The 20,382-nt window shown below is 36.5% G+C and overlaps 3 protein-coding genes and 1 gene segment (V, D, J or C); all 4 read right to left on the reverse strand.

Moving 5' to 3' along the window:
- Positions 1–2,437: 2,437 nt before the first annotated feature.
- LOC131357750 (uncharacterized) lies at positions 2,438–4,584 on the reverse strand. Of its 2 annotated transcripts, none has more exons than XM_058397021.1 (6): positions 4,497–4,584; positions 3,983–4,360; positions 3,683–3,775; positions 3,445–3,540; positions 3,322–3,359; positions 2,438–3,030 (listed from the first exon to the last, which is right to left on the reverse strand). In XM_058397021.1, the coding sequence occupies exons 1-6, from the start codon at positions 4,537–4,539 to the stop codon at positions 2,890–2,892; spliced, it is 789 nt and encodes a 262-aa protein (XP_058253004.1). In that variant the 5' UTR covers positions 4,540–4,584; the 3' UTR covers positions 2,438–2,889. The 2 variants fall into 2 exon arrangements, with proteins under 2 accessions (XP_058253004.1, XP_058253005.1); XM_058397022.1 differs by having other exon boundaries at positions 3,983–4,354; positions 4,497–4,580.
- A 2,500-nt stretch (positions 4,585–7,084) lies between these two features.
- LOC131357751 (T-cell receptor alpha chain V region RL-5-like) lies at positions 7,085–9,016 on the reverse strand. The segment is given in 6 exon segments: positions 7,085–7,391; positions 7,744–7,787; positions 7,873–7,956; positions 8,094–8,186; positions 8,367–8,747; positions 8,871–9,016. Coding segments are annotated over 6 exon segments (753 nt in total).
- Positions 9,017–11,259: 2,243 nt separating this feature from the next.
- Positions 11,260–13,592, reverse strand: LOC131357745 (uncharacterized). 3 transcript variants are annotated; one of them, XM_058397008.1, is made up of 6 exons: positions 13,493–13,592; positions 12,930–13,307; positions 12,645–12,761; positions 12,439–12,564; positions 12,310–12,347; positions 11,260–12,101 (listed from the first exon to the last, which is right to left on the reverse strand). In XM_058397008.1, the coding sequence occupies exons 1-6, from the start codon at positions 13,533–13,535 to the stop codon at positions 11,955–11,957; spliced, it is 849 nt and encodes a 282-aa protein (XP_058252991.1). In that variant the 5' UTR covers positions 13,536–13,592; the 3' UTR covers positions 11,260–11,954. The 3 variants fall into 3 exon arrangements, with proteins under 3 accessions (XP_058252991.1, XP_058252993.1, XP_058252992.1); XM_058397009.1 differs by having other exon boundaries at positions 11,262–12,101; positions 12,439–12,531; XM_058397010.1 differs by lacking the exon at positions 12,439–12,564 and having other exon boundaries at positions 12,310–12,332.
- Positions 13,593–17,802: 4,210 nt separating this feature from the next.
- On the reverse strand, positions 17,803–19,386 carry LOC131357957 (uncharacterized). Its single transcript, XM_058397381.1, has 6 exons — positions 19,344–19,386; positions 18,762–19,136; positions 18,385–18,501; positions 18,175–18,270; positions 18,031–18,068; positions 17,803–17,931 (listed from the first exon to the last, which is right to left on the reverse strand). The coding sequence occupies exons 1-6, from the start codon at positions 19,384–19,386 to the stop codon at positions 17,803–17,805; spliced, it is 798 nt and encodes a 265-aa protein (XP_058253364.1).
- Positions 19,387–20,382: the final 996 nt, after the last annotated feature.

The following is a 20,382-nucleotide window of genomic DNA, read 5'->3' on the forward strand; positions in this document are numbered from 1 at the left end:
AGGCAGGCAATTCACCTCGAGAGTGTGGTCAGAGTTCTGCAGACAACTTGGCATCAACGTCAGCCTCAGCTGAGGATATCATCCCCAATCCAATGGCCAAGCGGAATGGCTCAATCAAGAACTGGGGAGATTTCTAAGGACCTATTGCAGCTGTGAACAGCAGCGTTAGAGTGAGTTTCTTCCCTGGGCCGAATACGCCCAGAACTCTTTACGCCACTCCTCCACCAGCTTAACCCCCTTCCAATGTGTGCTTGGCTATCAACCTCCACTATTTCCGTGGTCCGGGGAACCCTCTGACATGCCAGTGGTGGACAACTGGTCAAGACGCAGCCAAGAGGTCTGGGAGAGAGCTCATGTGCGCCTCCAGAGGGCTATCTGGCGTCAGGAGATCCAAGAAAACCATTGGGGGCATCCTCACCCAGCCTACCATGTGGGTCAGAAGGTGTGGCTCTCAACACAGAACCTAAGGTTAAAACTTCCATGCCATATGCTTAGTCCTAGGTTCATTTAAGATCATACGCCAGGTGAACCCAGTGTCATACCGCCTAGAACTGCCTGCTTCCTATCACATTTCTCCCACCTTCCATGTATCTCTACTGAAACCCTTCCATGAACTTCGAATTCCCAACCCTGCCGCCACAGAACCACCCCCTCCACTGGACATCGACGGCTCCCTAGCCTATCAGGTACACACCATCATCAACTCTCACCGTAGAAGAGGCCATCTCCAATATCTAGTGGACTGGGAGGGGTATGGCCCAGAGGAACGCTGCTGGGTAAATGCCTCTGACATTCTCGATCCCTCACTCACAGAGGAGTTTCACCGGAACTTCCCGAACAGACCCGCTCCTCGCCCACGAGAGCTCCCGCGTCACTGAACACCGAGAGGTGTTCATAGAGGTGGGGGTTCTGTCATGGCACATGCAGAACCGGAACACCAGAGAGAACCATCGCCCAAGTATTGACAACATGAACTCATTTCCGGTACACTCGGGTATTTAAGCAGCATGACTCTCTTTGTACTCTGTGAAGTATCATTCTCTCTCTATTGCATACCAAGCCATATTGATCCTCTGATTTCTATGTGTATGATCCTTGCCTGTTCCAGTTCGACCACAAGTCTCAGTTTAGTGTTATTGGTTTCAGTTTCGAGTGTGTTCCGGTTTTTGGCCCTTTTGCTATTTCACACCGTTTTGCCTGCGTTTTTTGAATTAAAGATCTGCTTATGGATTCTACTACGCCTGCCTCGAGTGTGTCCTTACAGATACATTTAACAATATGCATGAAACCTGAATATAGAATTAAATTGTGACATAACAGACTTGCTAAAGCTAAGCCAGAAAAAGTATAAATCCCTTGGGTCTATTTTATATATTTAATAGTCGAAAGGTGTTAAAACATTTGTCTCTTCCACACTTTACCACTCCATCAGAATCATTCATGCACTGCTGCGACTTCCTCACAGGCCTGGAACAATGGGAACAGAAGTGGTACCTCTTCCACAACAGGTAACTAGTTAAGTCAACATGAAGTACACTTGATTGGGGAGGTGACAATTGGGGCCATAGGGCTGAAGTTCCTGATGAATCTCCAGTAATACTTTGTGTGAACCAAAGGAAGTACTGACATTTGTGTGATTTTGCATGGTACTCATGTTACCTTGCATCATGTTATCATATTCTTGCTACATATGGTCAAACTATATATAGTCATCACTTAGTCATAGTGACTGATGGCTGTAGAAAATATATTGCCTGTCTTCCACTCATCCCTTTCTGGATGCATAAGATATTGTATGAACTCCAGAAGTCAAGTCTGTTGAGGTCTTGGGCTCCACATAATAGTTTAATTGTGGTCTTTACCAAGACAAGGGATAGTCAAATTTCTTAGTGACCTGGTTCAATCTAGTAATGAATACATGACACCAATCCTCTGTCCTTTTTGTCTATTGACATAGTTAGCAGCTTAGCATCAAACCTCCCCCTGTCTAGGGCCTTTCTTGATGTACTCTTTCATAGCAGCAGACACCTTAATGGACAGAATGTAGGATCTAGGGTGTAGGAGCAGGAGCCCCAGGCAGCAGGTTGATAGTATAAACCCACTGCATGTTTAGTGGAATAATGGTGGAACCTTTCTTACTTGATGATGGTACTCTGTGGACATACCCTCCAGTTCCTTTGCTATAACACTTTTACTGCCTGTGAATGTGTGTTGTCTTGACATTGCACCACCCAAATATACTACATTTTGCTTTTATTGCACTGCTTCATTTAGAATTTTTTTTTATTAATTTCTGTGGCCTGTTAACTCTGAGGTGATGCAAGATTAAGACATGAAGGTTACTGGAGTTGAATTAAATAGCTTCAAACACACTTAGCTTATTTTGTTTGTTGCATAAACTTTAATTGAAATTTGTTTTTTTATAATCTAAGGGTAAAAATCCATAATATATTACAGTTTATATAGTTGTAGTGAGAATTCAGTAAGAAACTAGATGGTCAATAAATAAGTGATGAAGTTGCATGTAGAGTGAACAGAAATGCACAATAAATGATAATTTCTCCATTTCTAGAAGGATTCATCTTTCTTGTTGGAGTCACCATAAAATGTTTATAGGAGAATATGGATGAAATGTGTTTTAGAAGCTTCAGTATAATGTTCAAGAGAAAGTTTTGTTACTTTTTTACTGAAATGTCTTCAGCAAAAGTGAACCATACAAATGAGGTGAAAAAGTAAATAAACAACAATTAAAGAACAAAATAGCAATTTTTTTTTTAAATAATATTTTACACAACAACATTTTAGTTAACATCATCTCATAATGATATGGCGGAAAAGATATTTACATTCACTAAAATATTTTAACTAATAGTATATTAGTGTCATATGTTATAAATCATTTACGTTACAGCTTTTTTTCACATCAGCATACACACAATTATCTGAGGAGCCAGTTTTCCTTTTTTCATCTTTGGCTTTTCTTTTGGAGAATTGGACAACTGCATAATTCAGAGTTTCTGCTTCAGATACCTGAAATAAGCAATAATATTAGTACTACTGCTACTAAGCAGAAGAAAAAGAAAAAGAAAGAGACTGGGGGAAAAAAACAATAAGAAATCCAGCTCAAGTTAATAACCACACAATATGGGCAACTGCACCTACAAATTAAGTGCACACTAGAGCATCATCAAAATAAAAGCATGGAATTATTGTGCAAAGCTCAGTAACCTGACAGTACTAATTACATTTAGAACAGATAATTACCCATACATGGGTAAATTAATGGTATAAAATCAATCCAATATGTTCATGCACACGTACCAGCCTCATTTCTGGACAGTTTTCGAAAGAAGCACTTACTATAAATACAGGAACACATGTATTAGTCTTTTTTGACAGAAATACAGTTAAATGTATTATTTTTTTAAATCAAAAAGTACTTACATCTATAATTGTCATTAATTATTCTCCTCAGTATGAAATAAGTGAGACAGAAAATCAGAAGTGCGCACAAACCCAAAGCCGTTCCCAAACCGATCACTGTCCAATGTAGAGATCTAATTATTTCTGATACTGTTATTTCACCACATTATATTTAAATCAGTACAAATGATTTTCTAAGTTAATTTTACATTACAGATTTAGGATAATCAATTAATAGTGACATATAAACACATCTCACCTGTTTTGTCTTGTGTGTTCATGTTAGTGTTGTTTCCATGCAGTGTTGCTTCACACATCACTGAATTATCATTCAAAGCTGGTTTAGATGTTTCTGATGGAATATTAACATGCTGACTCATGAAAATTTATCATGATTCACTTACAAAAACGTCTGTAATGCAGTGTTCTTTAGGAAAACACATTTAGCATTTCACTTCATCTTTATTATTTGTCTTGCAGGTTGAACATGTTAATGGAAATAAGGAACATATCACCACATTAATCCAGAAGCTTAGTAAAAATTTAGTGGAAATCTTACCTTCAACTTTTAAATAAGTTCCATCTCCAAACACAGTGTTTGGGAACGTGATTGCACAGAAGTACACGGCTTCATCAGACTGAGTGATGTTTAAAATGGTCATACTGAAGCAGTTTGAAAATCGTTTTATTTGGAAACGAGACTTATTGAATCCAGTGTGAAATGTTTCTCCAGCAGTCTCAAAGAAATCAACTATAAGCTGAAGTTTTTTTCCTTTTATTTGCTTAATCCACGCCATGTGACCAAAGTCTCTTTCAGAAATACAACACCGCAGAGTAGCCGAGTCTCCGATATCCACAATGAGCTCTTTATCAGGCTGATGAACTGATGACTCTGTGGATTGTGCAGTAACCCAGCGTCTACCAGGTTGGTCTGTATCTAGAAAAAAATACATTCATTAGGTGGAAAATGTAATTCAGATATTATTATACAAAAAGTTTTATTAAAATCGGATTAGTATTTGGAGCTCCTTCTACATAAAATTGCAAGATAGAAATAATTTGCTCATACTTACACATGGTGCAGAAGGTCACAAATAAGATCCAGAAGCCAGACATTTTCAATTTATTAGTAATTCCACTTTGTTCTTATCTCGTTTATGAACATTATATGAATGCCCTTGAAGCGTGCTTTGAAATTTATATTTACGCTACAGGCAGGCTGCTTAGAACACGCCCCAGAATTTGAAAGCACGTATGAGAAGACATACTACATACATCTACCTACATCTACACCACATATTTCCATATTTGTGTTTTGTTGCTGCAGACATGTCATGTCATGTGAAAATGGAAATTGTGGTTTACTTGTACATTCATGTGTCCTACACACTAACATCTCATTGGTGTTTATTTTAACTGCACTCTTAAAGAAAGGACCATCTGGGTCAAAGGAGGGCACAATACATTCAAATGTTGCCCTATTACAGGCAGTTGTATTACTAAAGTTTACAGGGTACTTGGATTTTTAGTGACCTAGTTTTGTTCACAATTTTCAGTGCATTGCTGCAAACCCATCATCCCAATCCTCCATCCAACAGGTGCAGGTGATGTGGCGTGTCGAATGGACCCCTGCCTGAGGCCCTTTGGATGTTCTCTTCCATGGCAGAAGTCTGTTTGATGGACATAAGTTGGATAATGGATCCAGGAGGAGTTGCTTCTACACTCACAACAACACAAAAAGTGGCTTTCACGGTGATGCCGTAGAAGAACAATTTTTAGTTCCCCAAAGAGCACTTCAATAATAGTGCCATAAACATTTGTGTAGACCAAAGAACCTTTTTCCACTACAAAGAACCTTTTTCACAATAGGAAATTTCCATAGATATTAAAGGTACTTCATAGAACCGTACACAATATCGAAGAACCATTTAAGGTTCTTTTATTTTTAAAAGTGTACCAGCAGTTCAATATTCACTATGGGGTTAAGTCAGTGTCAAATTGCTTGCTAAAGACCTCTGTCCTGATGGTGGATCTCAGTGGGCCCAGTCCCCATTCCAATTACATCAGGGCTTTCTGTGGAACTCGAGACACCATCCCGTTTATAGCATCACTGGCATATCACTAACACCCTTATCAATAATCTACCTCCAGCACTGTAAAAGAGAATCATGCAGAGAAACCAAAGCCTTCGTTGTTCATCCTAAACGCAGTCTCTTCTGCCTACTAGCATCTGGTGAGAGGTACTGCAGCATGTGAGCCACAACCAACAGACTCTCTAACAGCTTCTTCTTCACCCACCACAACCACTTATTTTGAAATGCTTATTTAAACCTTTCTATGGAATAATTTCCATATACTGCACTTATTTTATAATATATAACTTCATTTAATTGGTATCATATATTTATAATAATATAGTATAAATTGTATGATCAACGTTTTCATATGTGTATAGTGAGAAACCACCAAAAAATTCCATAATTAATAAATAAATGATTGTTGAATGCGGTGTGAATTGGAAACCCCGGACCTCACAATCATTTTTATAGCTAAGTTGCTGGAATTATTTTTCTTTGTTGTCTGATGATTCACTAGGGTGAAGTGTTCAGGGCACCAGATTCATGGAAAGAATGGATTCTTGAGTGGAACCTGTCCTGTAAAACCGCTGTATGGTCTTGCCCACCGTGCTGCAGCTCAGTTTCAGGGTCTTGGCAACCTTCTTATAGCCTAGGCCATCTTTATGTAGAGCAACAATTCTTTTTTTCAGGTCCTCAGAGAGTTCTTTGCCATGAGGTGCCATGTTGAACTTCCAGTGACCAGTATGAGTCTGTGAGTGTGTCTATGAGTATGAGTGTGTGAGAGCGAGAAAACCAAATTTAATACACCTGCTCCCCATTCACACCTGAGACCTTGTAACACTAACAAGTCACATGACACCGGGGAGGGTAAATGGCTAATTGGGCCCAATTTGGACATTTCCAGTTAGGGGTGTAGTCACTTTTGTTGCCAACGGTTTAGACATTAATGGCTGTGTGTTGAGTTATTTTGAGGGGACAGCAAATTTGCACTGTTATACAGGCTGGACACTCACTACTGTACATTGGAGCAGAGGGGCGTTTCTTCAGTGTTGTCACATGAAAAGATATAATAAAACATTTACAAAAATGTCAGGGGTGTACTCACTTCTGTGAGATACTGTATATAAAACTTCCCCAAACTGTGGCCCATCCTTGGACCCTTCCATCCCCCAAACTCCTAAAAGATTCCTCAAGACATCATCAATATATTCAATAATGGCAGTACATGGCCTCAGACCCTTGACCTTTTACATTTACGGATTATTTTGTGCAACATTCAAAAGTGCTTTGAAGTGTCTTTCAATGAGTACATCAATACTGACTCGCTAGGTCACAAAGGATACCCGAGTCTAAAACACTGCTGACAGGAAATATAGCACACAAGCAACTTTTATTCTTTATTGTTTGTTTTAATCAAACAGAGAAGAAAACATCAACAACAAAAAATCTGTCATAAAAGGGGATAGAAGGAAGTTTCCTCACAGACACTTAAAATAAACAAAAGTGGACAAACAAACAAAAAATAAAAAAAATAAATAAATAAAGAGTTTAAACACATGTATACATATATAATGTATTTTCTATTGCATAGAATTTTACTCTTAGAAATATATGCATCTTTCAGTTAATATAAGACAATTTCAAGTCTTATATTAAGAATTTTCTTAACAATCCTTTCCAAATAATCCTACACATTTTATACATAATTACACAATATGGAATAAATGAGCATATAGTGAAGATGTTTTCACTGTTTTTTGCCATATGATAGTATCACCTGTGTTATAAAACAACTATATCATATCTTACAGTGGTATTCACGTCGGAGTACAGACACTCATCTGATGAGCTCATGGAGAATTCATAATTCAGTGTTTCAGCTTCAGAATCCTGCAGAAGAAGAAGAAGAAGAAGAACAAGAAGAAGAAGAAGTCCAGATCAGAGTAATAACTATACAATGTGGGTAACTACATTATACACTAACTACACAAAACAAGAAAACCATCAAAATAAAAGCTTGGGATTGTTGTGCAAATCTTCACAAACTCACTGTAAAAAAAATTACATCTAGAACATTATGAGGAAAATCATCTGAATGTTGCAACAACATTTCAAAAGTAGGAAAATTTGTAATGAGACTCATAATAAAGAAAGGAGACATAGTGATATGTATAGAAGGAACAGAATTCCTTTTATACATATCATTATGTCTTTTTTTTTGAGGGGGGGGGGGGTTACATACCTGCCTTGTTCCTGGAAAAGTGTTCCCTACTGTAAAAGTGTTTTCTATGAACACAGAAACATAATAATTAGTGTTTTTCTTAAAAAATAAAAGTAACTGTAATTATTATCTGATGACACAATCACTTACGTTTAGCACATCTCATCAGTATGAAATAAGTGAGACAGAAAATCAGAAGTGCGCACAAACCCAAAGCCGTTCTCAAACCGATCACTGTCCAATGTAGAGATATGATTTTAGCACAAGATATTTATATCAGTAGAAATGATTTTCTAGGCAAATTAAGCTTATAAATTAAGGATTAATTCATTATCATTAATTAATTAATTGTGAATTATATAATATCTTACCTGTGTTTTCTTGTGTGTTCATGTCAGTGTTGTTTCCATGCGGTGTTGGTTCACACACCACTGAATTATCACTCAGAGCTGGTTTAGATGTTTCTGATGCAATAGTAACATGCTCACCTATAAACATTTATCATGATGTGTTTGGAAAGAAACACAGTTGGCATTTCACTACTTCACTACTATTTGTCTTCCAGGTTGAACATGTTAATGATAATAAAGGAAAATATCACTATATTAAACCAGGAGCTTAAACATTTTAACTTAGAATCCTACCTTTAATTTTTAAATAAGTTCCATCTCCAAACACAATGTTGGGTCTTGTGAGTGCACAGTAGTACATGGCTTCATCGGACTGAATGATGTTTAAAATGATCATATTGAAGCAGTCTGAAGATCTTTCTATTTGGAAACGAGACTTTTGGAATCCATTGTGAAACGCTTCTCCACTACTTTTAAATACTGTTACTATAATCTGAGGTTTTTTTCTGTTTGGTTGCTTAAACCAGACCATCAATCCAACTTCTTTTTCTAAAATACAACACTGCAGAGTAGCCGAGTCTCCGATATTCACACTGAGCTCTTTATCAGGCTGATAAACTGATGGGTCAGTGGGGGATTGTGCAGTTACCCAGTGTCTATCAATCTGAACTGTATCTAAAAAAACAAAAACATTAATTAGGTAATGAATGTAATTCAGATGACTTTACTTTAGAAAGGACATCTGCATATAGAGTAATATATCAAACAAGATGGGAATAATTTGATAAAATTACTTACACATGGTGCTGAAGATCAAAATTAATATCCATAATACAGTCATTTTTCATTTCTCATGAATTGTAAAGTGTTTGTTTGTTATTTATCAACAGAATATGAATGTGTGTGAAGCATGGTTTGAATTCATATTCATACTGCAAGAACTCTGTACTGAACACGCCCAGAATATGATGTGATTGGTTGTAAATATATAAAAAAAGGCCTGATATTCAGATGGTCTTCTGATCTGCCTACATCTACACCACATATTTCCATATGTGTATTGCTTCTGAGATATCACAAGAAAGGTGATATGACAACGGAAAATGTGGGTCTTACACTGAGACGTGCCTACACTAATATGCCCCCCTCTGAATTCATCTTCTTTATACAAAATCTTCCTTATTTAATAACATTTGGCCCAGAGTACTGTTTTTACATTAATCTGTCTGATACATAGATAGTACAGTATTATTGAGTAATGTATTCCAGTTTCAGTTTCTGAAATAAACTAAACAGCATGTCTGCAGCTGCCTGTTCCTCAAGATATCATCATGTGTGGAGCATGTCACCGAGCATCTGAATGAATTACTAGAACACATTTGATGCCTTTATCAAAGCAAACAGCATCGCCAAATTTTTATAAAACTCACTGGCTGAAGAGAAGGCAATCTGTAACTCATCTTTTTACCAAAGGTTCTGCTTATTCACTGTATCATGGCAATAAATGGCCTGTCGTTTGAAGTCAGTGACTCAGCTGTCTCACCTCAGTGACAGAACAGAGAAGAGTCTAGATGTCTCCTACCTTGTACCCTAAGAGATGGTGGGATCAATCACGCAGTGCTAGAAGATCTAAGGGACCAAGCAGCAGTTTGTGGAATGATAAGAACTTTTACTTTGTAAATTGAGAAGTAGTCAACACATGCAGGTGATGTGGGAGTCTCAGATGTAACCCTGCCTAAAGCCCTTTTGGCTCTACAGCAACGAAACACAATCCCAGAGTCTGTATTGTGGGTGTTTGGTGGCACCTTGTTTGCTAAAGACTTTTGCCCAGGTCAACCATGCACCATCCACGGCCTGGTCTCAGACAGGAGGGGAACTGGGTCTCTAAAATTCTACCCATTTTCCTAGAGACAGTCTCTGCAAAATATTGTATATAAAAATGTTATCCCAAGTCAATCATATTTTGCTGTTAAATAAATTAGCTATATCATGTTTAGACAGTTGAATCTGAGTACCAGGTCTTTCAAAGCAGCTAGAAAGCTAGCACCCAACATATGTGTCCAGCACAGACATAGACAAAGACATTTCTGTATTTATCTAACATGTTCCTATTGGGACAGATGTGTTTGGTCCACCAACCTTGAGTCCCTCGTGGATGAATTTGTTTCAAATTTCAGTCAGTGAAGTGAATGAATGACACTTGCTCTCTTACGAGATCATAGATTGTACATCAGATTGAGAGGAAACAGCAAAACAAGAGATATTTAAAACATTAAAACAAACACCCCCTAGTTTTATTGGTGAATCACTAAAAGCCCTTATCATGAATCACAGGCACCGTAAAACAAGAGCATGTAGAATCATCACACTTTCTATCCATAGTAAGCGCAGTCTCTTCTGCCTACTAGCATCTGGTAAGAGGTACTGCAACATTTCAGCCACAACCAACAGACTCTCTAACAGCTTCTTTTTCCAGGAAGTAACAGTCGTAGAGATGAAGCTTTCCAGTCTCAAAAGCAGATATACCACTTAACCGTTTTTATATGATGTCCTTACAGATAAGATAGATAGATAGATAGATAGATAGATAGATAGATAGATAGATAGATAGATAGATAGATAGATAGATAGATATGCAAATTACATAGCAAACTAAATTATAATAATAATAAAATTAAATATAGACAAAAGTAAATATTATTGCACTGGTGAATTTTTTTTAATTTATATTAGTTTTTATTATTTTTTAATTTTTTTGTTGCTTTGCATTTACTATAAGTACCATAAAGTATTTTGGGGTTTTTTTTCTTCAATTATTAGGAAATGAACAACTAAAATATCTAGTAAATAAATAAATTATGGAAATCCTGCACTGTCTGCTAAATGATTATGGCTCCATTTCTGAAACAATTTATCTTTGTTGTTTGATGCTTCACTTTGGTTCGAGTAAAATGTGTGTGAAAAAGTTTTACTCGACCTTCAATGGTGAAGAAACTTCTCCGCAATTAGGAAAACAACATACACCTACAATATGAAATAAAACAAAAAATAATGACACTCTTAAAAGAGTTTGGAAGCCGATGCTGCACAAGCTCGGTATTAAGATCAATACATCAGTAACCTTTGTTATATTTTTATTGTTGATTTAATAATCCTCACTGCATTCACTGGATTTACTTATACACCAAAATAAAAAACTCCAAAATAAGTTAAGTTTCTGTGTTCTTAGCAGTGCTTAGTGCCAGAAAGACGAGCTCAGAGATAAGAGAATAAAACAAGGTTTAATAATAATGTTGACCCACATCCTTTTTAAAAAATACACTAGCAATGAAACAATGCTATTTTTAAAGTCACAAAAAAAACAAACCATGTTTTCAATGGGATTGCTTTTTACATTTTCAAATTGTGTCATTACCAATAGTTACTCATACACATGAGGACATAAAATCTGTAGAGAGCACAATACAGATGTGTTACAAAAAATCACAGAACAAAAAATCAAAAAACAAAAAATCAAAAAAAAAATTCACTGTGACTGAAAGTTAATATTTCAACATTTGAATGAAATAATAGTTTTCCTTTAACCATGAGCACAGAAACAAATCCTGAAGCATAGAAATGTCTATAAACTGCAAAAACAAACAAACAAACAAAAAACATCTTGTATATACATGAATACATGTAGCTTTTTTCATATTTTTTTATGAAATTAGTGTGAACAAAATATAGGATTATTTCTAGAATTTTCTGCTTTTTTCTGTTTGCATATCATATGATCATGCCATATTTCATATCACTGAAATTGAATATATGAAGTGCATTTGCATTAGTCAAGATACCTTCAAGTATTTTTGGTAAAACACTTTAGATGTTTTGGTCTGGTTATGAATCAACTATGTTATATCTAACAGTTGTAGTCACATCGGAGTACACACACTCATCTGATGAGCCAGGTTTCCTTTTTCCAGCTTTGGCTTTCTTCTTGGAGAACTGCAAAGCTGCATAATTCAGTGATTCCGCTTCAGATTCCTGAAGGTGAAGAAGTCCATATCAAATTAATAACCATATAATATGTGTAACTGCTCTATAGACACTAAGTCTAACAAGAGGAGCATCCAAAAAAAAGCTTTGGACTGTGCTGCAAAAAACTGACTGTGTACATTGTATGTAGAATTCTGTAATGATTAATTGATATGAATGTAGTAATATTTCACCTACATACTGTAAGTACACATACCTGACTCTTTCCTGTGGAATGTCCTATAGAAGATTTCACTATCAATACAGAAACACACTTATTACTAAAATTAACATTAAATATATTTATTTTTATAAATATTATTATTGTGATGACAAAAGCACTCACATCTAGAGTTTTCAGATTTTCTCCTCAGTATGTAATAAGTGAGACAGAAAATCAGAAGTGCACACAAACCCAATGCCGTTCCCAAACCGATCACTGTCCAATGTAGAGATCTGATCATTTCTGATACTGTTATTTCACCACATTATATTTATATTAGTATACATTATTTTCTAGGCAAATTATACATATAAATTAAGACATCGTACCTGTGTTTTCTTGTGTGTTCATGTTAGTGTTGTTTCCATGCAGTGTTGGTTCACACACCACTGAATTATCACTCAGAGCAGGTTTAGGTGTTTCTGATGTAATAGTAACATGTTCACCTATAAAGTAAAGGTCTGTATCTCAGTGTTGTCGAAGAAAACACAGTTAGTATTTTAATACTTCGCTATTATTCGTCTTCCAGGATGAACATGTTAATGGTAATAAGGGAAAGATTCGCACTACCATAAAACAATAGATTCATCAATTTCAGTGTGAGTCTTTTTTACCTTTAATTTTTAAATAGGTTCCATCTCCAAACACAAAGTTGGGTACCGTCACTGCACAGTAGTACATGGCTTCATCAGACTGAATGATGTTTAAAAAGGTCATGCTGAAGCAGTTTGAAGATCTCTCTATTTGAAAACGAGACTTTTGGAATCCAGTGTAAAACACTTCTCCACCATTTTTATACACTCTGACCATGAGCTGAGGTTTTTCTCTGTTTATTTGCTTAAACCATGTAATTATTCCAACTGCATTTTCAGCAATACAACACCGTAGAGTAGCCGAGTCTCCAATATTCACGCTGAGCTCTTTATCAGGCTGATAAACTGACTCTGTGAGGGACTGTGCAGTAACCCAGCGTCTACCAGGTTGAACTTTATCTAGAAAAAAAAAATTAGATAGTGAATGTAATTCAGATATTATTATACATAGAGTTATTAAAAATTCTGTAATATAATGACATGATAAATGTTCCTTCTACATATACTGTAGTTTGAAAAAATTAGTTTAAAGTAATAGATTAATCGATTTTAAAAAATAATAATAATTTGCTCAAATTACTTACACATGGTGATGAAGATCAGAATTAAAATCCAGAAACTGGTCATTGTTCATTTCTAATAAATTCTACAGAGCTTGTATTTCATTTATCAACAGAATATGAATGCACTTGAAGCATGGTTTGAAATTATATTTATACTTCAGGCAGTCTGTACTGAGAACGCCCAGAATATGACATGATTGGTTGTATTAAAACAAAGCTATGATACGTAAGCAGATGGTGTTCTGATCTGCCTACATCTACACCACATTTTCCATATTTGTGTTTTGGTGTTGCACAGAGATATCATGATATAGATGTTATGATAGAATGGAAAATGTGGTTTACTCGTACACTGACCTGTGTCTACACTAACACTTCACTGTTGCTAATTTTAATTGTTCACTTTGCTGAAAAACAATTCAACTTGTACTGTAGATTTGTCCCTATACATTCCTGAAGTCAACGTCCTGGAACATGGGAGTCATTGCTGTGATCAGCTGTACTTTGAATTGTATTGAAGAGTATGATGTACATAAATGAACATCTTCAGATATACAGTATTCTTACATAATGATCAAAAAATAGGCAATACATTTGAGGCCTGCTCTGAGACCTGAAACAGATCAGTCTTAGCACAAGATTTGTTTTTATGACAATAAAAAATATATATAACCATGTAAAACTGTCAGTACATTTAAATACATTGGTTACTATAAATACAGCAACATTTCCTCAAGTGTTTATTGTAACTTAATTCTTTCTACACCTACATTTTACTAACAGAGCTTGATGGGTGAGAATTTACTGCCACCCAGAGGATGATAGTGGTGTTTATTTAAATCATAATTCATTTGTTCATACTGGCTTCTCTTTCAAGGGAACTCAAAGCTGCATTATGGCTGATGCTGTGGGAATGCTTCTTAATGGAAGTTGTGTCTGAAGCTCTGCGTGAGCTTCACTGGCTTGGGTAGGTCATGTGACAAAGTGGAACATGACAACAAGACAATAAAAGGTCATCTACAATCACAATACTCCAGATTCTTTGTCTTCAGGAAATGCTCTGTGTATGTTTGTTTCAATTGTTTGTCCCGACTGTCTAGATAATGGAAAAAGAAAATATATATAAACGATTAGGAAAGACGGGAAGCAAACAGTTCAGAAAGTGTGTGCATCCATACCACGCTAAATTACAGGTGAAAACCTTTCTTTTAGACACCCCGATTTCTCCTTTTATTCCCTTGCCACAGCAAGCAGCTAGGGCTATCAACCAGTAGCCACCAGCCCAAGCCTTAGCCCCGCCAGCTTGCTATGTCAGGGCACCAGGCAAGGTGAGAACAGCAAAAAGCTCAGGGGCTACTTTTGGGGGTACCCTACATTAATTATTAGAGCAGTCTATGCCTGCGCCCTCTGTTCAGGTTGGCACAGCAGATTGTGCCCTATATACAAACCAGATATCTCTCACTGAGGGCACATGACCATGAACCAGGCTTCCTTCTGAGGCAGGGCTAATCTCCAGGGAATGGCATGTCTACCCGTAAGTGGTGGAATGCATTTGGCGATTATGGCAATTTTTGGCCGTGCGGAAGTGGCCCTGAGAAGTTGACCCACTCCCTCTTTGGACTTCTCTTTTCACCAGCCCCTCTGAGGCTGGATGCCATACTATATGTACTGCATCAACAACTGTATATGTGGTTAAAATGACAATAAAGTTTCTTGACTTGAAGTGGTGGAATGCATATGGCAAATTTTGGCAGAGCAGAAGTGGCTTTTTTCACCCCTGAGAAGTCGTCCCACTCTCCCTTGTCTCTTTTCACTAAGTCTGGATGCCATAGTGCAAATGTAGCCAAGGCTCTGTCTGTACAATTTCCCCGAAAGCTCTGCTCACTCCCCTGTTAGTACAGTGCTAGATTTCCTGCAGACACGCCTCTTTAAGGGGCCTATCACCCTCTAAATTGATGTAAATATGGAGGCCATTGCTGCAAGTCACGTGACTGTTCTCTGGTCTCTCGCTTTCTGAATGGTGGCAGATGACTGAAGCTTTCCAACAGACCATGTCTCCTTTTCTGGGACCTCTCAGTGGTCCTGGAGGGGTTGCAGTAAGCCCCCTTCAAGCCAATGGAGCCTCTGAGGAGTTTCTGACCCATGGAAACAGCTTTGCTATTAGCCTTGGCCTCCCTAAGAATGGTAGGAGTTCTGCAGGCCCTGTCATGCCTAGAGTCTGCCTCTTGGTGTGGAGAAGCCCCAAAGAAGCGTACCACCCAGACTGTTGCATGCCCAGAGTGAAGCATGGGGGTGGATCAGTGATGGTTTGGGCTGCAATATCATGGCATTCCCTAGGCCCAATACTTGTGCTAGATGGGTGCATCACTGCCAAGGATTACCGAACCATTCTGGAGGACCATGTGCACCCAATGGTTCAAACATTGTATCCTGAAGGCGGTGCTGTGTATCAGGATGATAATGCACCAATACACACAGCAAGACTGGTGACAGAGTGGTTTGATGAACATGAAAGTGAAGTTGAACATCTCCCATGGCCTGCACAGTCACCAGATCTAAATATTATTGAGCCACTTTGGGGTGTTTTGGAGGAGTGAGTCAGGAAACGTTTTCCTCCACCAGCATCACGTAGTGACCTGGCCACTATTCTGCAAGAAGAATGGCTCAAAATCCCTCTGGCCACTGTGCAGGACTTGTATCTGTCATTCCCAAGACGAACTGATGCTGTATTGACCGCAAAAGGAGGCCCTACACCATACTAATGAATTATTGTGGTCTAAAACCAGGTGTTTCAGTTTCATTGTCCAACCCCTGTATATATACAGTTATAATATATAGTATATACATATATGTAGATAGAAAAAGTCAAATATAAATATAAATGTAATGACAATAAATAATACAGTATGTAAAGTGTCGGTGCAGTATGCACACAAAGGTGTCCAGTGAGTGTGGTTATTGTGTGTGCGCAGAGTAGTGCAGGGTATACAAGTAGTGCAATTTGTGTGTGCAACAATCAGCTGAGGTAGAATGTAATGTTCATGTGTGGGGTAAGTCTAGATACAGCAGAGAAAGTCTACTAAGAAAATTTTTGTTAATGGTTTCTAACTTGTTGAAATCAATAACTCTGACGTTCTGTGTGTGAAACTCAGCTTTAGAAACAGGAGATGCTGAATGCACTTCACAAAATCTGTTGCTGGACAAAGCTGTTGCTGGGTGTCAGTTGTGGTCAGAATTTATCTGATGAACTATTGCTATTGGTAGTCTTCCTGTATAAGCAGAGCAAAGTATTAAGGGGTACTTGTGCAAAACACTGTAGCTGCAACAAACAGGATGTACTAATACTTTTAAGTGCATATGTATTTGCATGATCAGCGTTTTGCACTCACTCATAGTGAGAAACCAACAAAAAGAGCTAAAAGTTCAGTAACTGAATGAAGGATGTAAGTTATATGCAAATATAAAAGCCTAAACTGCAAATGTAATATGCAAAAAATATGTAAATATAAAAGCCTAAACTGCAGCATAAATGATTATGGTTCCATTTCTAGAAGGAATCAACGTTGTAGTTTAGCGCTTGACTTTGGTTAATGTAAAATGAGTTTGAAGGAGTCCCAAACAATATTACTGCCAGGTTTATGGCACCACAATTAGCAAAATAAAGTAAATCTAGAAAAAAAAAACATTTTAAAAAAAGAAAAACAACAAACATTAGAAGTTATTGGCATTGGTTTTACTAACAGGTTATATAGTTATAGCTCAGTTGCATTGGTTGTTTGTTACTGGTACGTTAATAAATCCCACTGCAGTCACACTCCCTGACTTGTATATAGAACCAACCCACAAACTTTTTTAACATATACCAGTAATGGATCATTATTATTATTTAAATTAGAATTTTTTTTCAATGATGTAAACACATAAAAACATTTTTATGAAATTGCTCTTTTTTTTGCAGTTATTGTCAGGTTATCAGTCAGAAAAAGGAGGCCACAAAATCTGTATAAAAGTAAATCACTAAAATCGTACAACAACATGAAAAATATCTTTTCATACATTTTGTTTTTTTCTTGGGTTTACAGTTAGTGGAATGGAATACCAGGACACTTGATAGAAATCATGGTGGGAAAATACATCAGCTGTTTTACTTTAATGTTACTTCACTGTACAAAGTTACTTTATACAATATCTTGTCAAAGACAATTTCAAGCTTGTAGAATTGTAGAATTTTAACCCATAATGATAAGTAAGGAATATACTTTACTATATTTGTTTTATTTGCTAAAATCTTATCACTGTGTAATATTACCATGTGTTATGAGGCATTTATGTTATCTTGCAGTTTTCTTCACATCGGAGTACACACACTCCTCTGATGAGAGGGTTTTCTTTTTTTCACCTTTGGCTTTCCTCTTGGAGAATTGCAAAGCTGCATAATTCAGTGATTCAGCTTCAGATTCCTGTATGATAATAAATAATAATAATAATAATAATAATAATAATAATAATAAGCATAATACAATTAGTAGTTTAGCAGAAAAAAATATCTTCGCCTGTACCTGCCATGTTCCTGGAGATTCTTCTATAGAAGTATTAGCTATTAATACAGAAAGTCATTTACTAGTCATTTTAATAGAACTTCACTGTATTTATAAACTTTTCATTTATGTGATGAGAAAAGCTCTTACATTTAGTGGTTTCACATTTTCTTTTCTTCAGTATGTAATAAGTGAGACAGAAAATCAGAAGTGAGCACAAACCCAAAGCCGTTCCCAAACCGATCACAGATCTGATGTTTTCTGATTCTGTTATTTCACCACAAAATATGTATATTAGTACAAAAAAATTTCTGAGCAAATTATGCTATTTGAATTAAAGATACTTAATTAATACTGAATTATGAGGTATCTTACCTGTTTTGTCTTGTGTGTTCATGTTAGTGTTGTTTCCATGCAGTGTTGGTTCAGACACCACTGAATTATCACTCACAACTGGTTTAGATGTTTCTGATGAAATATTAACATACTTACATATAAACATTTATCATAATTCATTCACTGAACATCTGTAACTCAGTGTTGTCAAAAAAACACAGTTAGCTTTTCACTACTTCACTATTATTTATCTTGCAGGTTGAACATGTTAATGATAATAAAGGAAAATATCACTACAGTTCAAAGGGAAAGTATTGTAACATAACAAAATGTGGAAAAAGTGAAGCGTTGTGAATCCTTTCCAGATGCACTGTACATTAAACCAGCAGTTTTGTAAGTTTTAGTGTAAATCTTACCTTTAATTTTTAAATAAGTTCCATCTCCAAACACAAGGTTGGGTCTCATCACTGCACAGTAGTACATGGCTTCATCAGACTGAATGATGTTTAAAATGATCATATTAATGCAGTTTGAAGATCTTTCTATCCGAAAATTAGACTTTTGGAATCCAGTGTGAAAGGTTTCTTTATTATCTTTATACACTGTGACTAAAATCTGAGGTTTTTCTTTGTTTGGCTGTTTATACCAGACTATTGTTTGTTTTTTAGAAGCACAACACCGCAGAGTAGCTGAGTCTCCAATATTCACACTGAGCTCTTTATCAGGCTGATCAGCTTCTGACACTTGGAGGGATTGTGCAGTAACCCAGCTTCTATGAGGATGGATTGTATCTAGAAAACAGATACTTTAATTATATATATTTACATATAAAATAATAAATTTCAGATATTATTACATATAAAGAGTTATTAAATATCAATTTAAATGAATAATATTAGATATCTTTCTACATAAAACTTGCCCAAAAGTGTTTGAGTAATAGATACATTTTTTTTTAATCATCAACAAGATGGAAATAATTTGCTCATATTACTTACACATGGTGATGAAGATTAAAATTAAGATCCAGAAACCAGTCATTTTTAATTTCTTAGAAATTCTACAGTGTTGGTATCTCATTTATAAACAGACTATGAATGCACTTGAAGCATGGTTTGAATTTATATTTGTACTTCTGGTGGTCTGTACTGAGCACGCCCAGATTATGATGTGATTAGTTGCATTCAAAAAAAGGTCTGATACGCAGACATGATATTCTGATCTGCCTACACCACATTTGTATATTTGTGCTTTGGTGTTAAGCAGAGAGAAGTCATGATGTAGATGTTATGACAGAATGGAAAATGTGGTTTACTCGTACACTCATCTGTGTCTACACTAACATCTCACTGTTGTTAATTTTAATAGCTCACTTTGCTCACAAACAATTCAACTTGTTTGTACAGTGTGTGTGGAAATTATTCACAGTGCTTCACTTTTTCTACATTTTGTTATGTTACAGCCTTATTCAAAATGGATTAAATTCAATATTTTCCTCAAAATTCTACAAACAATACCCCATAATGAAAATGTGAAAGAAGTTTGTTTGAAATGCAAATTTATTAAAAAATAAAAAAATGAGAAAAATCACATGTACATAATTGTTCACAACCTTTGCTCAATATTTTGTTGAAGCACCTTTGGCACCCATTACAGCCTCACATCTTTTGGAGTATGATGCTACAAGATTGGCACACCCATTTTTGTGCAGTTTGTGGGAGTGTTGCAATTTTTGGCCATGCGAAAGCGGCTTTTTGTACCCCTGAGGGGTCATTCCACTGTCCCCTGTGGTTTTCTCTTTTCACCAGCCCCTCTGAGGCAGGATGCCATAGTGCAAACATAGCTGAGGCTCTGTGTGCACACCTTCCCCAAAAGCTCTGCTCTTGGTCTGGTCTTGGACCAGCTCCTAGACTCTGTTCTCCCAAGTAAGAGTCTATGTTGAACTTTTGCCTCTAGTGTAGTCAGGTCTCTAGTGTAGTCTAGTGTACTCTACTTGTCAGGTTCTAAATCACTGCCTTGTTAGTACAGTTCTAGATT

This window comes from Hemibagrus wyckioides, linkage group LG08 (assembly GCF_019097595.1).
Source record: "Hemibagrus wyckioides isolate EC202008001 linkage group LG08, SWU_Hwy_1.0, whole genome shotgun sequence".
Lineage (NCBI taxonomy): Eukaryota > Metazoa > Chordata > Actinopteri > Siluriformes > Bagridae > Hemibagrus > Hemibagrus wyckioides.